At 46.6% G+C, this 16,354-nt stretch overlaps 1 protein-coding gene across 38 annotated transcripts in view; it reads right to left on the bottom strand.

The window, feature by feature from the left end:
- Positions 1–1,373: 1,373 nt before the first annotated feature.
- The window catches only part of CCR8 (C-C motif chemokine receptor 8), a 32,085-nt gene continuing 17,104 nt past the window's right edge, over positions 1,374–16,354 (bottom strand). For 6 of the 38 annotated variants that reach the window (XM_081527482.1, XM_081527480.1, XM_081527489.1 and 3 more), the window contains 7 exons: positions 12,833–12,997; positions 6,912–7,085; positions 5,773–5,971; positions 3,956–4,100; positions 2,816–2,926; positions 2,067–2,191; positions 1,374–1,596 (listed from right to left, as the gene is read on the bottom strand). In XM_081527482.1, the coding sequence (XP_081383608.1) occupies positions 1,574–1,596; positions 2,067–2,191; positions 2,816–2,926; positions 3,956–4,100; positions 5,773–5,971; positions 6,912–7,085; positions 12,833–12,997 (942 nt within the window). In that variant the 3' untranslated portion in view covers positions 1,374–1,573. Of the gene's footprint in view, positions 1,597–2,066; positions 2,192–2,815; positions 2,927–3,884; positions 4,101–5,772; positions 5,992–6,167; positions 6,266–6,378; positions 7,086–8,068; positions 9,992–11,387; positions 11,475–12,496; positions 12,624–12,832; positions 12,998–16,354 lie in introns of those variants that run through there. The other 32 variants (XM_081527507.1, XM_081527520.1, XM_081527505.1 and 29 more) reach the window with 32 other exon arrangements.

The raw sequence follows: 16,354 nt of genomic DNA, 5'->3' as shown, positions 1-16,354 counted from the left end.
TGAAGGTTTTGGGGCAGTACTTCATGGTAGAATTTAGAGGAGTGAATTAAAAAATGAAAGGAAAAAGCAAATAGAAAAAAAGAAGAGGAAAAATACCTGGTGAAAACATTGTGTGACTTCAGTTGCAAACAAGATCATTAATTAACATCGGGCAAGACCTGACCTGTCTCTTGAGAAACCTGTATGCAGGTCAGGAAGCAACAGTTAGAACTGGACATGGAACAACAGACTGGTTCCAAATAGGCAAAGGAGTACGTCAAGGCTGTATATTGTCACCCTGCTTATATAACTCATGATGCAGAGTACAGCATGAGAAACGCTGAACTGGAAGAAACACAAGCTGGAATCAAGATTGCCGGGAGATATATCAATAACCTCAGATATGCAGATGATACCACCCTTATGGCAGAAAGTGAAGAAGAACTAAAGATCCTCTTGATGAAAGTGAAAGAGGAGAGTGAAAAAGTTGGCTTAAAGCTCAACATTCAGAAAATTAAGATCATGGCATCTGGTCCCATCACTTCATGGGAAGTAGACAGGGAAACAATGGAAACAATGTCAGACTGATTTTTTTGGGCTCCAGAATCACTGCAGATGGTGACTGCAGCCATGAAATTAAAAGATGCTTACTCCTTGGAAGGAAAGTTATGACCAACCTAGACAGCATATTAAAAAGCAGAGACATTACTTTGCCAACAAAGGCCCATCTAGTCAAGGCTATGGTTTTTCCAGTAGTCATGTATGGATGTGAGAATTGGACTGTGAAGAAAGCTGAGTGCCGAAGAATTAATGCTTTTGAACTGTGGTATTGGAGAAGACTCTTGAGAGTCCCTTGGACTGAAGGAGATCCAACCAGTCCATCTTAAAGGAGATCAATCCTGGGTGTTCATTGGAAGGACTGATGTTGAAGCTGAAACTCCCAATACTTTGGCCACCTCATGTAAAGAGTTGACTCATTGGAAAAGACCCTGATGCTAGGAAGGATTGGGGGCAGGAGGAGAAGGGGACGACAGAGGATGAGATGGCTGGATGGCATCACCGACTCAATGGACATGAGTTGGTGTAAACTCCGGGAGTTGGTGATGGACAGGGAGGCCAGGTGTGCTGCGATTCATGGGGTTGCAAAGAGTCAGACACGGCTGAGCGACTGAACTGAAGTGAACTGAAGGCTCCCTTGACTTGTCTGTAGCTGGTGGAACATGATTTTGCTTCTCTGACCTTACTCCCTTCTGCAGTTACATGTTGGGTCCCTCAAACCCTATCTGGCCCTTTTTCTGTTTTTCAAGTTGGGTGTTAATGTCACACGATGCTTTCCCATCCCACTGACCATAGACATCTCTACGCAGAAAGAAATACACGTGTGTCCATTTGGATACATGATCTCCCTTTTCAAAGTTTATTCATAACAAGCTCTGACAGCTGGAGGAGTTTCCACCATCCAAGAAGGAAAGGGCTGGAGTAAACACTGGCAGCTGAAGATGGGTGGGAGAGACAGATTCTGCTCCAAAAGAAGTTTTGGTCTCCTGTCCTCCAGGCCAGGAGGAGATGAGCCTTACGGTGCCTGGCACTTGTATCACTTCATTTGGAAGAAGATGGCTGGAATGGTGAAGAACACAGAGATAAGTGGCTCCCATGTTTTGCTTTCAGGAAAAACCAGTTCAGGGAGACCTTTCCTGTCTGCCTGGAGCCAGAGCTACTTCTGGAAATACCTAAATCCCCTCTATTGTTGTCAAAGCAATGAGCCTGCTTTTGCCTTTTGGAAGCCAGAAGGGGGCCAGGAGGGGAGATACCATGCACACTCTGCTGCCACAGCCCCCTCCCCTCCATCCTCATAAGCCCCTTTCTGACGTAGTCTCCCAGGGAGGTGAGTGGGTGTGTTATGATAACCTCCATCCTATAACTTGTAGAGGCCCCTCTCCATGTGAGCATCCCGTCCAATCCCAAACACACACCTGTAAGGGTCTCCTGGGGCAGGTGCTGCCCCTAGCAGTGGGGGAAGCCACCCTCTGTGCCTGGTCACAAGGATGGGCACCAACAGCAAGAGAAAAGAATTCTCATGGCCTTACCAGAAGCTTCGGCAAAGAGGACGGTCCTGTCACTGCTTTGGGCTTCACAAGAGAGAAACACCTTTCTTCCTTCCATGCCAGTGATGTTTGCCTCCAGCCTCACCACTGAGCCAAGGGTGATTGGGCTAGGAGAGAGCAGTGGGGGCAAGTGGCTGGTAGCCTGGTCTCTGAGAAAGGTGGGGGATGACCCTACAGGGGTTGCCGGCTACCAGAGTTGGGGTCCTGAGCTTCTACTCCAAGGGCCAAGATGTCAGGGCCTTTGTGCTTGTCACCTGCTAGCTGTGTCTTTGTTTCAGCTTCCTCATTTGTCAAGTTGGAGATAATGGTACCAACCTCCCAGGATTATATTAAAGATCAGATAAAATAATGTGTGAGAGTTTAACAACAAATTAATTACGTGTCAGGAATTATCATTCCAGTAGCAGCCCAATAATTATTTGTAGACTGAGTTAAATATTTACAGGCACATGGGTTGGCTTTCTTTAAATCAGAGGTGGCCAAAAGTAGTTTATCATTGTCCTGTGTAGTGTATTTTTATGTCGGAACACATAACCTATGTTCAAGCTCATCACCTTGAGCTTGGATGAAAAGGGAACATCTAACAAGTTTAGGTTGGTCCATGAGAAAAACAAAGTAGAAACTCCTCTTTGTACTCAGGACTGATATACGAGCTCTTATTTTCCGTCATAACACCTGGAATAACCCTGTGTCAGCTTACTCCTAACTGGAACCCAGGGAAGGAGACAGACCTCTTGAAGGCGATGGTCATGGTCCCGGTAAAGACTGCATTGGCACTGTAGTAGGCCGTAATGAACAGCGTGGTGTCTATCATGGTCCCCAGCGCGCCACCATGGATAATCCTGCAGGGCCAGATGAGGGGAGAAAGGGAGGGAAAGAGTCACCCAGGGTTCCACTCCACATGGCCAATTTCCAGGGAGGCGACGTGCTGAAGGGTTCCCTGCAATCCAGGACCAGACCCTTCTATCGATCCGTTTAGAGCAGAGATGTGAGCACAGAGCAGGTGCAGGGAAAGCAAACACTGCTGCCTAAAGTGAGCCACACCAGCTTAGAAGAGGATGAACTAAAAGTAGGAGGAGCCCCCCCCAACTGCCAGCCCCAACCACAAATTCTGATGAACCTTTTATTCCCTTCTGGGTTGGTGTTGGGGGAACTAGAATGGTACAGTGAAAACAGCATGGGCTTTACAGGCAGAGAGCCCTAACTCTAAATCTCACATTTCTAGTCATGTGACCTCAGTCACAGAACCACTTGGGCCATCTGCTTCTTTATCTGTAAGAGAGGAATATCTCCTAGGAATTTTTGTGAGTATTAAATTAATACAGCCAAAGCTTCATGTAAAGGGTCTGACATATACTAGCGCTAAACAAGAATAGTTTTCCCCCCTCTCATTTCTAACTTCCATTGCTTACTCCACTGCCATTTAGGAGGTTAAGGAAGTTCTTAACAGGGAGAGGCCACACATTGGGTGGATCACTGAGAGACTGGCATCCCTGCCCAGGGAGACAGTGGAATAAGGCTGAGTAACCAAGAACCTAGGCTCTCCTGGTGGCTCAGGTGGTAAAGAATCTGCCTGCCAATGCAGGAGACCCAGGTTTGATCCCTGGGTCAGGAAGATCCCCTGGAGAAGGAAATGGCAACCCACTCCAGTATTCTTGCCTGGAGAATCCCATGGACAGAGGAGCCTGGCAGACTACTGTCTACGGGGTTGCAAGAGTCGGACACGACTTAGTGACTAAACTCCACCCACCAACCAAGAACCCGCTGAAGGCAGCCAGGGACCCCCAACTGGGCTCTCACCCCATCACCTGCTTTTGGACCAAGATAAAGCCCATTTGAGCTGCTGGCTGGGACAAGCCTGCGTGCCTCACCCAGGCAGCCCCTCCAGGAGGGGCCCAGGCTGGAACAAGCAGACGCACTTCTTCTCAGAGTCATTGTGGAAGATGACATACTCAAAGCCCAGTCGCTCCGTCTCTGTGATGCGGAGAAAGAAGCGGGTGTCTTCTACCGTTTGGACTGGAGGGAAGAGTGGATTCAATAAGAAAGACCTCAGGCAGGAGTCTGATCCTCAGGGCAGTGTGGTCTCCAGGGCCGAAAGCAGCCGACCACAGGAGGTCCCAGGAAACCCACCGCCCTCAGCCCCCCATGTGCACCCCACCCCGGGCATGGTCCCATAGACTTCTGCTGGAGAAGAGCAGTTTCCAAGGGGGGGATGCGGTCAGCAGTGTGAGGGGCAGTGAGGAGCCAACTGCCTGTGAATTCAGCACACCACTGTTCCCATCAGCTGAATAACAACCACTAATCTGAATGCGTCCATTGTGGCCGATCTAGAAGTAAGCAGGCCACAGTCCTTTTTGTAGAACACGTGTATGTGTCTCCTCTCACTGCCACAGGCCTGAACTTTCAGTGAGATTTGTTTATACTGTATGACTTCCGAGGGAAGTAGGGATAATTCAGAGGCCCTAATTAGAGGTTAAGCCTCCAATATCCAATACTTAAGGACTTCCCTGAAGCTGAAAGGGTAAAGAATCTGCCTGCGATGCAGGAGACCAGGGTTCGATCCCTGGGTCAGGAAGATCCTCTGGAGAAGGGAATGGAAATCCACTCTGGTATTCTTGCCTGGAGAATTCCATGGACAGAGAAACCTGGCAGGCTACAGTTCGTGGGGTCGCAAAGAGTTGGACATCACTGAGCAACTAACACAGCACATCCAATACTTATCAAACACCTTCATTTTGCCAAGAATCTCAAAGTAGAATTTCTTTTTTTTTTTTTTTTTGGCAGCATGGCTTATGAGATCTTAGTTCCCCGACCAGGGATTGAACCCATGCCTTTGGCAGTGAAAAGGCAGAGTCCCAGTCACTGGGCCACCAGGGAATTCCCCTCAAAGCAGAATTCTGAATGACAGCTTAGGTATATAAAATTATATACTATAAACATAGTGTATAATTATAGACTATAAATAAAAGACTTCCAGCTGGCTCCTCCTGTCTCTTGAACGTATCTCTTCACCTTTTGTTTTCCATCCGATGTCCTTCACTGACTGGTTCGAGAGCTCAGCTCAGGTGACCACTAGAGGGAGCGCGAACTCTGTCCCCAACAGACTCCGGCTCCTGGCCCCAGATGTCAGTAAGATCCTGCCCCCTGTAGCATCACTGAGCTGCCAAAACTGGGTGGACCAAGGTGAAGGCACTGGCCCTTAATCCCAGGCACTGCCTCTTTCCAATTCCTCACTGACGCTGCACCTGTCTGGTCTACAGGAGATGGTGGGGCTGGCAGGTGTAAGGAGATGCCAGGGGTGACTGCAGACAGGGATGGAGAGAGCACTGGCCCAGGAGCCAGGAATCCCTGACTCTAGTCCAGTCTCTGACAAAAAAACTCGCTTGGTGCCTCTCCAGACCTCAGTTTTCTCACGTGTAAAATGAGCGGGTTGAACTAGACGGCCTCCACGTTCCTTTTCTAGCCTGATAGTGTATGAATCTAGGATCACCAGGTCCCGACTGCCTCATACCTGACTCTCAGGCTAATGCAGGCCGCATGGGAGGTGTGGGAGCCGGGCTGGTGCACGGAGCTCCCCAAGGAAAATGCACACACAGAAGCAAAGTTTTGCCAATAGTCCTGTACTCTCCAGAGGAGCAGGACTCTCCAGCCCAGGTGAAGTGCTCCTAATACAGTGGTGTGAACGTACCAGGGACAACTTTAGCGATCCTAGCTAGGTCCCCCTCTTTAAGATACTGCCAAGAGTGACAGTAACCAGGAAGTCGCGTCCACGTCCCATCCACCGTCTTCTCCATGAGTTCACTGTACAGCCTCACCATGATGGGGCTCCAGCCGGAGTTCGGGAGGGAATAATCCTTTGAATCGGAATGGAGGTGGCTTCTTGAGACCTGGGAAGTTCAAAAGGTAGCTGACTGGGCCCGCTCCTACAAGGCCGGCATAGCTGAAAGAAAACTTGGGGTGGGGGAGGACTCGGGCCCGGGACCCAGGCAGCCAGAAGTGACCTTGGGGAGTTGGGGCCGGGGAGGGGGGATCAAGCCCAAGACCCAGGAGGCCAGAGGGGACCCTGAGGGGTGGGGTTCAGACCTGTGACCACAGCAGACTTGCTGGGGCCCAAGTGGGCAAGGAAGATGCTGGTCACATTTTATGATCCTCCAGTCCCCCGAAGGTCCCTTTCTGTCCTGCTGAACCCCTTGCCATGAGTAGGCCCCACCCAAGCATGAGGACCTCTCCCCTTCCCCAGCCCCCATGAGGGGCATCCCGCCTCCACTTTTCCTCCTTCCCTTGCACATCCTACCTCGTCGTTGTGTGGGGTTTCCTCTCATCTCCTTAGGTGTCCAGGGACCCCCGCCAGCGCCTAGTAGGTGTTCCTACTTATGAGCAGACACAAACTCCTTGTCCTCCTGCTCCATCATCTTGACTCTTACCCACAATTTTCTTTTAGTTACGCCTCTTTTTTGTCCAGAAAATGTTATGTTAAACAGTAATCACTGCTTTCCCTTGAGTCGCCACTAATCAGATTCTCTTTCCCTGATTCTGCTCACTTGCTCACTCTGGGGCTCAGCAACCCCAGTTAACCATATGGGAAAGGTTCAGCAGGGTCAGTAAGACTGGAGGGGCCTCAAGATATTGTCGCTAAGTTCCCAGTCTGAGGGCCCACCCCTCCATACAGGATGAAATGGCCAAGTGGCATGAGCAACTTATAGGAATCAGGAGTCCTGGCTCTGAGTTCTCATCTGTCAAAGGAGTCTAAGGTCCCTCGTAGCTCCTTCGATCTGAGACTGACCACACTCACAGCAGCCTGCATCTGGATGCAACGTGGGTACTCACGGTGATGAGTGGGGCTGGCGTCCAGGCTGACCAGAGCATCCGGGGCTGCCCAGCCAGGGCTGGGAGAAGGCATGCTGCCTGTTGGTGCCTCGCCAGCCACCTGAGACCTCTCTGCAGCATGATGTCCAACCGAGATGTGCCAACTGAACCTTCTTCCAAAGGCAAGCCTTCCTCCTGGTGGTTGAGCAAGGACCTGAGGCTCGGACTCAGCCAGTCAGAGCCTGTGCTGGTCCTCTGAGGGCCAGGCCATCCCACGTCCCTCTCCTGCCTCAGGCCAAGCAGTGGGGAGCGGAACTAGAAGGGATGTTAGGCAATTGTGGGTTAGTAAGTTACACATGTATTTGATCTGGGGAGTTGCCAGATGTATTTTTGGCTGTGTGCCTCGAACAACTGAGTCAATCAGAATGTTTTGCAGGTCAGGTTCACTGGGATGACAAATAATAACCAGGAGCCAGAGTGGATAACCTCAGTCTCTGCATGTAAGGGGAGATGGCTTTGATACTTCACCCTGGTTCTTAACCGTGTCTTGTTTCAGAGGCCAGTTCATTTATTCATCTGACAAATGTTAATTAAGCACATACTATGTGCCAGGAACTGTTCCAGACTCTAGGGGCACAGGAGTGAATAAAACAGATGAAGTCGATGACCTCATGGGGTTTACATCCTAAGTAGGTAGTTAACAAGTAACGTTAATTGTTGCACTTTCTACCCCCAGCGGCTGTTCTATGTGTTTCTCTGTTTTATCAATTTTAATACTTAATGTTATCTCATAAATAGCCCAAATTAAAAGTTCACCAATCATCCCCAAACTGTCTTTCAGAGCATTCTCCCTCCACCAACCCAGAATCCAATTTAAGATCATATATTTCAGTTAATTGTCATATCTTTAGCCGCCTTTAATCTGGAACAGTTTTTCAGCCTTTCCTTGACACATTCTTAACATACCACACACACAGACACCGGATACATGCAGGAATGAGCTCCCATTCTTTCCACCCTGCTATAGGGGACTCTTGTTACTCCCAGTGAGTAAAGGGTAGGTGGCGTTAGAACACAGCTTCATAACCTTGCATAACCCTCTCACAGAAATCAGAGGTATGCATTATTGCTATTAATATCTGCATTTACATATGAGGACACAGAACAGTTAAACTACATCGCCCGAAACTGCACAGCTAGTAAAATGTTACATGCTGTGTATTTTTATTATAGTAACAATAATTAAACTTTTATGTGTACAAAGATGTTTATAGGTTATAGATGGGACATCGGGTAGGTCTATGGAGCAAGCAAGACACAAAGCATCATCACCATCTTCAACCTTATCTTACACGTGTCTGCCTTGACATGCAGAGATGCTACCTCAGGCCAGCTTGTAAGTGAGGAGCAGGGTCCAGGACAGGAATTCCAAGGTGTCCCTTGCAATGTCCTGAGCAAGGCCAGCACGGTTCAAGATCCGAGGCATTTCCCACGTCACAAGTGTTGCAGGTCAGTATCTCTCATGAATACAGATATAAAAATCCCAAGAGAATCCAATTGTTTATTGTTAAAATGACCATAAACATTAGGTCATCTTTTCTAGGGAAAACATGGGTTGGTTTAAAATATGAAAACCTATCAATACAGTTCACGAAATTAACAGAATAATGGAGGAAAACTACATGATCACCTCAATAGATAAAGAGAAAGCTTTTGATAAAATTTAAGCTGGTAATTGATAAAGATAGTCCAAAACCTAGGGGGAAAAAATCCCTATAGCTAACACAGTGAAACATATAGACTATTTTCAGAAAATAGTGACAAGTCTTTGAAAGTTGAGAGGGTTGACTTGCAATAGTAGTAATTCACTGAATATCATGAAAGAAGTCTTCTGTCTGTAGCCAGCTTTCTAAGAGTCTCCCTTCAATGTAGCCTCCAACTGCAGCGTGAATCGTTTCTGTTTCAAGAAGGTGGGTGATGGAGGCAGAGAGATGCTCTGCCCTGCACAGACTCACAAAATGTAGTCTATGGTGGAGGAGCGAGTGGAGTGCTGATTCGAGGATGATTTTTCCCAGGCCTCCCTAGGGACCTGTCTCCCTATGTAGATGAATATGTGGCTGCAACTTTTCTGAAATAGTTCTGATAGGTGTTTCTTGAATTTCTCACCCATGAATGCATAGATAATAGGGTTCACACAGCAGTGGGTGAAGGAAATGGTTTCTGTGACATGCGTGGCATAGGTCAGCCGCTGGTTCATGACACATCCATCCAAGATGTGCATGTCGTGCAGGGAAGTGAGGAAGAGGACCATATTGAAAGGGACCCAGAAGAGTAGGGAGGCAACCACCACGATGAGCACGAGCTTGATGGCCTTGGTCTTGTTGTGGTTCTGGCAGCTCTTCAGCTGGTGCAGGATGCTGATATAACAGAACATCAGGATGCTGAATGGGATCAGCAGGCCTAAGATATTCATTTCAAAGTGGATGAAGATCTTCCACTTCAGCGTCTGCTGATTGTAATATGAGTAACACTGTAGGATGCCATTTTCGGAGGCCACTTGGTAAAATACTAGTAACGGGCTGGTGGCCACGAGGGCAGTCAGCCACACCACCAGACTCAGGGCTATGCCCATGCTGATCGTCCTCACTTTCAAGGCATATACAGCATGGACAACTGCCAGGTACCTGTCCACACTCATGAGGGTTATAAAGAACATGCTGCTGAAGAAGCTGATGTAATAAAAGCCAGAGACCACCTTGCACATTATGCTCCCAAATACCCACTGGTCCAGCTGATAGTGGGTCTGAAAGGGAAAGGAGAAGACAAAAAGCAGGTCAGACAGGGCCAGGTTCAAGAGGTATACGTCCGTGATGCTCCTCAGTTTCTTGCAGGCGACAAGGACCAGGATGACCAGACTGTTGCCCAGAAGACCAAATACAAACAGGATGCAGTAGAAGATGGCAAGAAGCAGCTTGCTGTCTCTCCCCTCCCCATCGCAGGGGCTCGCATAGATGTCAGGATAGTAGAAGTCAGTCACTGTTGTTAAATTGGGCTCAGGTGTGTAATCCATCAAGGCAGGAGGAGGCCAGCCACAGAGGCACCTAAGAGACATTCATTTCTTAACGATATATTTATTTAAAAATACGGACTGAATTGTGCCCCACTGCTCCCCACCAAGTTCATATGTTGAAGCCCTAAAGCCCTGTTATGGACTAAATGTGTCCTTCCAAAATTTGTGTGTTGAAACCTTACCCCCATTGTGATGGTATCAGGAGGTGGAGCCTTTGAAAAGTGATCGAATTAGGTGAGGTCAGGAGGGTGGAGGGCTTCCCAGGCGCTGCCAGTGTAAAGAACCCGTCGGCTAATACAGGTAGATGTAAGAGACACAGGTTTGATCCCTGGGTCAGGAAGATGCTCTGGAGGAGGGCATGGCAATCCACTCCAGTATTTTTGCCTGGAGAATCCCTTGGACAGAGGAGCCTGGTGAGCTACAGTCCATAGGGTCACAAAGAATCGGACATGACTGAAGCGACTTAGCACGCACACACACATGAGGTGGAGCCCTCATGAATGGGATGAACGCCCTTATGAGAAGCACAGGAGAGCTTGCTTCCTTTCTCTGCCCTAGAGTGTGTGAGGATACAGTGAGAATTTGGCAGTTTGCAACCTGGAAGCGGGCTCTCACTAGAACCTGACTGCTTAGGTACCTTGATCTTGCACTTTGCAGACTCTAGAACTGTGATAAATAAATTTTGTCATTTGTCAGCCACCCAATCTATGGCATTCTGTTTATTGGAGCCCAAACTGACCAAGACACCCCCGGTGTCACTAAATTTGGAGACAGGCCATTAAGGAGGTAACTTAGGTTAAAGGAGATCATCAGATGGGGCCCTAATCCAATTGGACTGGTGTCCTTGTAAGATGACAACCAAGTGTGAAGGCAGCCCTGGAGGCTCTCACCAGAAATCCAATTTGTCAGCATCTTGCTCTTGGACTTCTAGCCCCAGAACTGTGAGAAAATAAGCTCCTGTCATTTAAGCCACCTGGCATTTTGTGATGGCAGCTTAAACAGAAAAATAATACAGGGGCTATATGGAACCTCTCTGGGGCTTCCCTGGCGGCTCAGTTGGTAAAGAATCTGCTTGTAATGCAGGTGACCTGGGTTTGATCCCTGGGTCAGGAAGATCCCCTGGAGAAGGAAATGGTGACTCACTCCAGTATTTTTGCCTGGAAAATCCCATGGACAGAGGAGCCTGGCAGGCTATATAGTCCATGGGGTCGCAAAAAGTCGGACATGACTTAGTGACTAAACCACCACCACCACCTCCATGATGGGACCTCTCTGCCTTTTCTACGCAAATTTTCTGTAAACTTAAAACTTCTCTAGAAAGTAAAGCCTATTTGCATTTTAAAAAGTTGAAAACTGCCCAGGCTAACTAATACAGAGGGATTGGATGGGATAAGAAAAGCCAAAATTTGCCAAGAAAACTTAAATACCTATAGTTCTACCTCCCAGAATTAGCAACTGCCAGCATATTGCCATATTTGCTTTTGATTCTTTTCCTTTTCCTCCCTTCCTTTCTTCTGAAACAGAGATAAACAAAGTGAAGGGAAGATTCAACATTTAAAACATGATCATTCTCCTCAAACTGATATTTACATTCAAGGCAATTTTGATCTAGACTTAAGATTTTTCCAAGGCATTTGATTATTGGACACTCAGACATCCCTCTCCACCATGCCACATTTCTATCATGTGAAATGCGAAGCAAGTTAGCCGTTTTTAAAGATATTCATTTCACTTGAGTATGTACACAAAATAGATTTTAAGACAGTTTCTGAAGTATGGAGGTGGGTCTCTTTTTTATGTGGCCAGCATCTTTCAAATCAGGAGTCTCCCCTCCTACATCTTCCTCCCCACTTGTCTTTTACAGTTACTTTAAAAACAATTTTCAGTTCATGGTCCTTCTGTTCTGCTCTCCTAATATCCTGGGTTAAGAGGAAGTCTTCAACTCATTTTCTTCCCTAGATCCTTCCTATCCACTCCACACTCCTCGCCATGCTCCTTTATCATTAAAATTTGTGGAAAGTATTAGCGAGCCCTACCATTTATCACAATGCACCAAGAATTTTACATGCATCACCTCATTTATTCCTCTTGCATCCCTGTGAAGCAGGCACTAACATTTTTCTCTTTCTGGAGTTACAATCACACCTGAATCTCAGCTTTTGTCCAGTACCTGAAGTTACACAAAGGGTGAGGCAACAGAGCCAGGACTCAAAAACCACATCTGTCTTCTCCAAATCCTTATTCTTTTCTGTACGTCATTGTGACTTAAAAAAAAAAAAAGAGTAAAAAAGCTACAATGTTTTAGAATCTAGATCATCTGACTTCCAAGTTCTAGATTACTTTGTAGCAGAGTAAACTTGGACTTGCTTTTGAAACTGAAAAGGAGGCTTTTCAGTTTGTGAGAAGGAGGCCAAGAAGGCTTTCCAGGGTTTGGTGGGATGTGCCCGTTGTCATTTAAGTCCGTTGTCATTTAAGTTAGCATCTAGTCAGGGATGAAATTTGCTTGCCAGCTTTGTTCCTTGAGAACAATACCTACGTGCCTTCCTGTCATAGACGCAATGCACACAGCATGACAGATTCCTCCCCAGATGCCTGGGGATAGGCAGAATCTTCTGTTATCCACCTTCCCACTCTTGGAGGAGCTTTGACACCCTCCTAGCATCCTGCAGAGAAAAGTGGCATGGCTTGCTTTTCTCCACTAGACATAAGCAGGGTACTAAGACATAAGCAGGGTTTGTAAACACTGGGGATATGCAAAGAAAAGTGTTACCTCTTGTGTCAGATTTCCGAAATCCCAGCCTCTCCCCCAAGGACATGAAACTATCCTTGCTTCTTATGTCTTTCTTTCCCAAGGATGCTTATGAATACCTACCTTAATTAGAGCCTTCCTTCTGGAGGTTTTCAGTGTTGCTAATTTCTTTGTCTCAGAGTCTGCACTGCTGTGTGTCTGCAGCTCAGTGGAGAACAGCTTCTCTGCAAGTATCTTATCTGTCTGTGGTCGGTGGCAAAACAGGGGTGGGTCTACCGGGGTGGGTCCCTGCAATGATTTTTAAAGTTTAAAAAAAAGATCTCACTTAGAGAACATACTAGTGGTTACCAGTGGGGAGAGGGAGGGGCAATGTAGAGGTAGGTAATTAAGAGGTAGGAACTATTAGGTATAAAATAAGCTACAAGGATATATTAATAATAAGGGAACAGGGGCGATATTTTATAATAACTATAACTGGAGTCTAACTTTTAAAAATTGTGAATCACTTTAGTGTACACCTGTGATATGTAATATTGTACATATTGTACATATGTAATATTGTACATCAACTATACTTCAATTTTTTAAAAATGCTTAAAAAGAATATATAGTGACAATGCTAAAACAAAACACTATAACAAAAAACCCCAAAAATTTCAAAAATAGATCTCACCAAAGAACACATATAGATGGAAGATTAGCATATGAAAACACATGAGGGAACTGTATATTACAGCAACAGTGAATTATCATTACACACTTGTTAGAATGGCTAAAATCAAAACACTAAATACTGGAGAGGAAGAAGATTAAGGGACTTCCCTGGTGGTCTGGTGCCTAAGATTCCATGGTCCTAGTGCAATGGCCTGGGTTCAATCCCTGGTCAGGGAACTAGATCCCACATGCGGCAACTAAGAGTTCACACACCACAACCAAAGATCCCGCACTCTGCAGCAAAGATTGAAGATCCTGCATGCTGCAACTAAGAGCTGGTGCGGCCAAATAAATAAATAAAAACAAATATTAAAAAAGATTAACAAACAAACAAAAAGATTAACAAGAGAAAAGCATATAAATTAATTTTTTACAAAAAGAAGATTAAGAGGCGCTCTCATTTATTGCTGGTGGAAATGCAAACTGGTACAACCACAATGGGAGACAGTTTGGTAATTTCTTATACAGCTAGAATAGGCTTACCATATAATCCAGTAATCATGCTCCTGATTTTTACCCGGATGAGTTAACATATCCACACAAAAATCTGAGCACAGATATGTATAGCAACTTTATTTATAATTGCCAAAAATGAGAATCTACCAAGATGTCCTTTGATAGATGAATGGATAAACAGGACTGTGGTAATATGCACAGTGACATGTTTTTCAGTGATCTTAAAAAACCAGCTATCAAACCACAAACAGAAGCCTTAAAGTACACACTTTGCTAACTGAAAGGAGCCTGTCTGAAAAGGCTACATGCTGTATGACTCCAACATTTTGGAAAAGGCAAAATGACAGAGACAGCAAATGATCAGTGGTTGCCTTGGGGTTCAGTGGGATGGGGGGCTGATTCTTCCAATCCAAGGGCAGGAGAGATTTTTCCATTTCTTTGATCATCTTTAATTTACTTCATCAATATTTTCTAGTTTTCAGAGTATATGTCTTTCACCCTCTTGGTTAAGCTTATTCTTAGGGGTTTCTTTACTGTGATTTTTTAAAAATTTATTTTATTTATTTATTTTTTTGGCTGTGCCACATGGCATATGGGTTGGTAGTTCCCCGACCAGGGATCAAACCTGAACCCACAGCAGTGGAAGTGTGAAGTCTTAACCACCAGATGGCCAGGGAAATCCCTATGCAATCTTAAGTGGGATTCTTCTTTAAACTTTCTCTTTCTGATATTTCATTTTTAGTGTGCAGAAACGCGGCAGATTCTTCCTTACAGTGTCGAGAACAGGCGCTTCCGGAACAGAATTGTGAAGTGATGAACTCATGGTTTATTTCTGCTTGTGAGACCAGGTCAGTGGGATAAGTTCACTCATCTGCATAGAGGACAGTCTCCTGCCTCAGTATCAAGAAGCAAGGACATAAACTGGCCTGACAAAACCAGACCAACTTGGTCACCTCAGCACGAAGGTCTACAGCCACGGGCACCTTTACTGTGGAGTTCAGGCTGTCCTAAAAAGGTAACAGAGAGAGGGGCCCATTCCTCTGGCTTTTGTGGTCCAACGGATACAAGTGACAAAATTTCCCCACCTGCCAGTCGTAGGAGCTCATCATCACCACCACCACCACCCACCCCTCCACCTCGGTGAGGAAGAGAGGGGGAGCCAGAGCTGTCTTTTCCATTACTGCTCCCCCTTCTGGAGGGATGTGGAAGTTCCTCGTGGAAACAAGGAGCGAGCTAAGAATTCCCCCACCAGACGACATCCGTTTCACTGTTACACTTCAACTTCTTTCTTTTAGATGCAATTTAGAATGTCTGTGTGTTCCTCTCTGTCTCGTTTCATGACCTCTAAATCCATTCTCCTTTGTCTGCAATTTCATCTCATATACATAACTGCTGGTGTCCGAGTTCATATCTAGGTAATTCCCCTCACCCACATTATTCATAGGCTGACGTAGTTTGAGGGAAACCTCAGATCTTTTATACGAGTTTTGTCAGTGATAAGCAAAGATCAATGGTTCACAGCCAGGGAGACTCGGGGGCTCACAGTTACTGCTGATTCACATCACAAGGGCAGAAACTATGAAACCTGCTTTACCTGAAGTTGTGGAAGGGGCCGTGGACCTCTCCCCGTCTCGGCCACGCAGGCCTCAGGGACTGGGCGGAATTCCCCCAAGACCAGCTTCCAGGTAGGGCTAGAATGATGGCACGGCACTTGGCGCAGACATCCTTGCTTTATGCAGGGTAACTGAGCAGGGGCTAAGGGACGTTGGGGAGTGGGCTGGCCTCCATTCTGCTTGTTTCCTCCACTCCACAAAGCTGGGCCACTTGGTAGAGGCCAAGTTCGACTGAGCAACCTGACTTGTGCAGAGGCAAGCCCAGTCAGCAGAGGTGTTTCTGCGTCTGATTGACACTCCCAGGTGTCCTTACTGTGAGTTCCTTGAAATCTTGCTGTTTACTGTTCCTTCACCTGGTGGACTGAAGCTTTTCAATAAACCGAATGGTGTATGAGGCACCATGAAGATGAGGGAGTCAGGGGAAGTACTGGGGAGAGGACCACGCAGCCTGGACCAAAGGACCGCCTCTTGCTGCAGTTCCTGGGTCATCACAGAGAGCTGCTGTGGGCCCCTGTAGCCCTGTGTCTGCCCTTGCCACGTATCCAAGTTTACTGAGGTTGCTGTAAAAAAAAAAAAAAAAATACCGCAGACTTGGTGGCTTGAAACATAAAAATTTCTTCTCTCACGCTTTTGGAGTTCGGACGACTGAGCTCTCTCCAGGGTCCTCAGAGAGAATCCTTCCTTGGCTTGTCTGGCCCCTGGTGGCAGCCCCGGCAGTCCTGGGCTTGGGGTTACATCACATCAATCTCTGCCTCTGTCTTTACATCGCTGTCTCCTCTGTGAGCTATGTGAAATCTCCCTCTGCTTCTATCTTATAAAGACTCTTGAGACCACATTTAGGTTCCATCTCACTAATTCATGA

This window comes from Giraffa tippelskirchi, chromosome 9 (genome assembly GCF_054371585.1).
Source record: "Giraffa tippelskirchi isolate mGirTip1 chromosome 9, T2T-mGirTip1v1.2.pri, whole genome shotgun sequence".
Lineage (NCBI taxonomy): Eukaryota > Metazoa > Chordata > Mammalia > Artiodactyla > Giraffidae > Giraffa > Giraffa tippelskirchi.
Note: the sequence above shows the minus strand (reverse complement) of the source record. Positions and strands in the feature narration are given on the sequence as shown.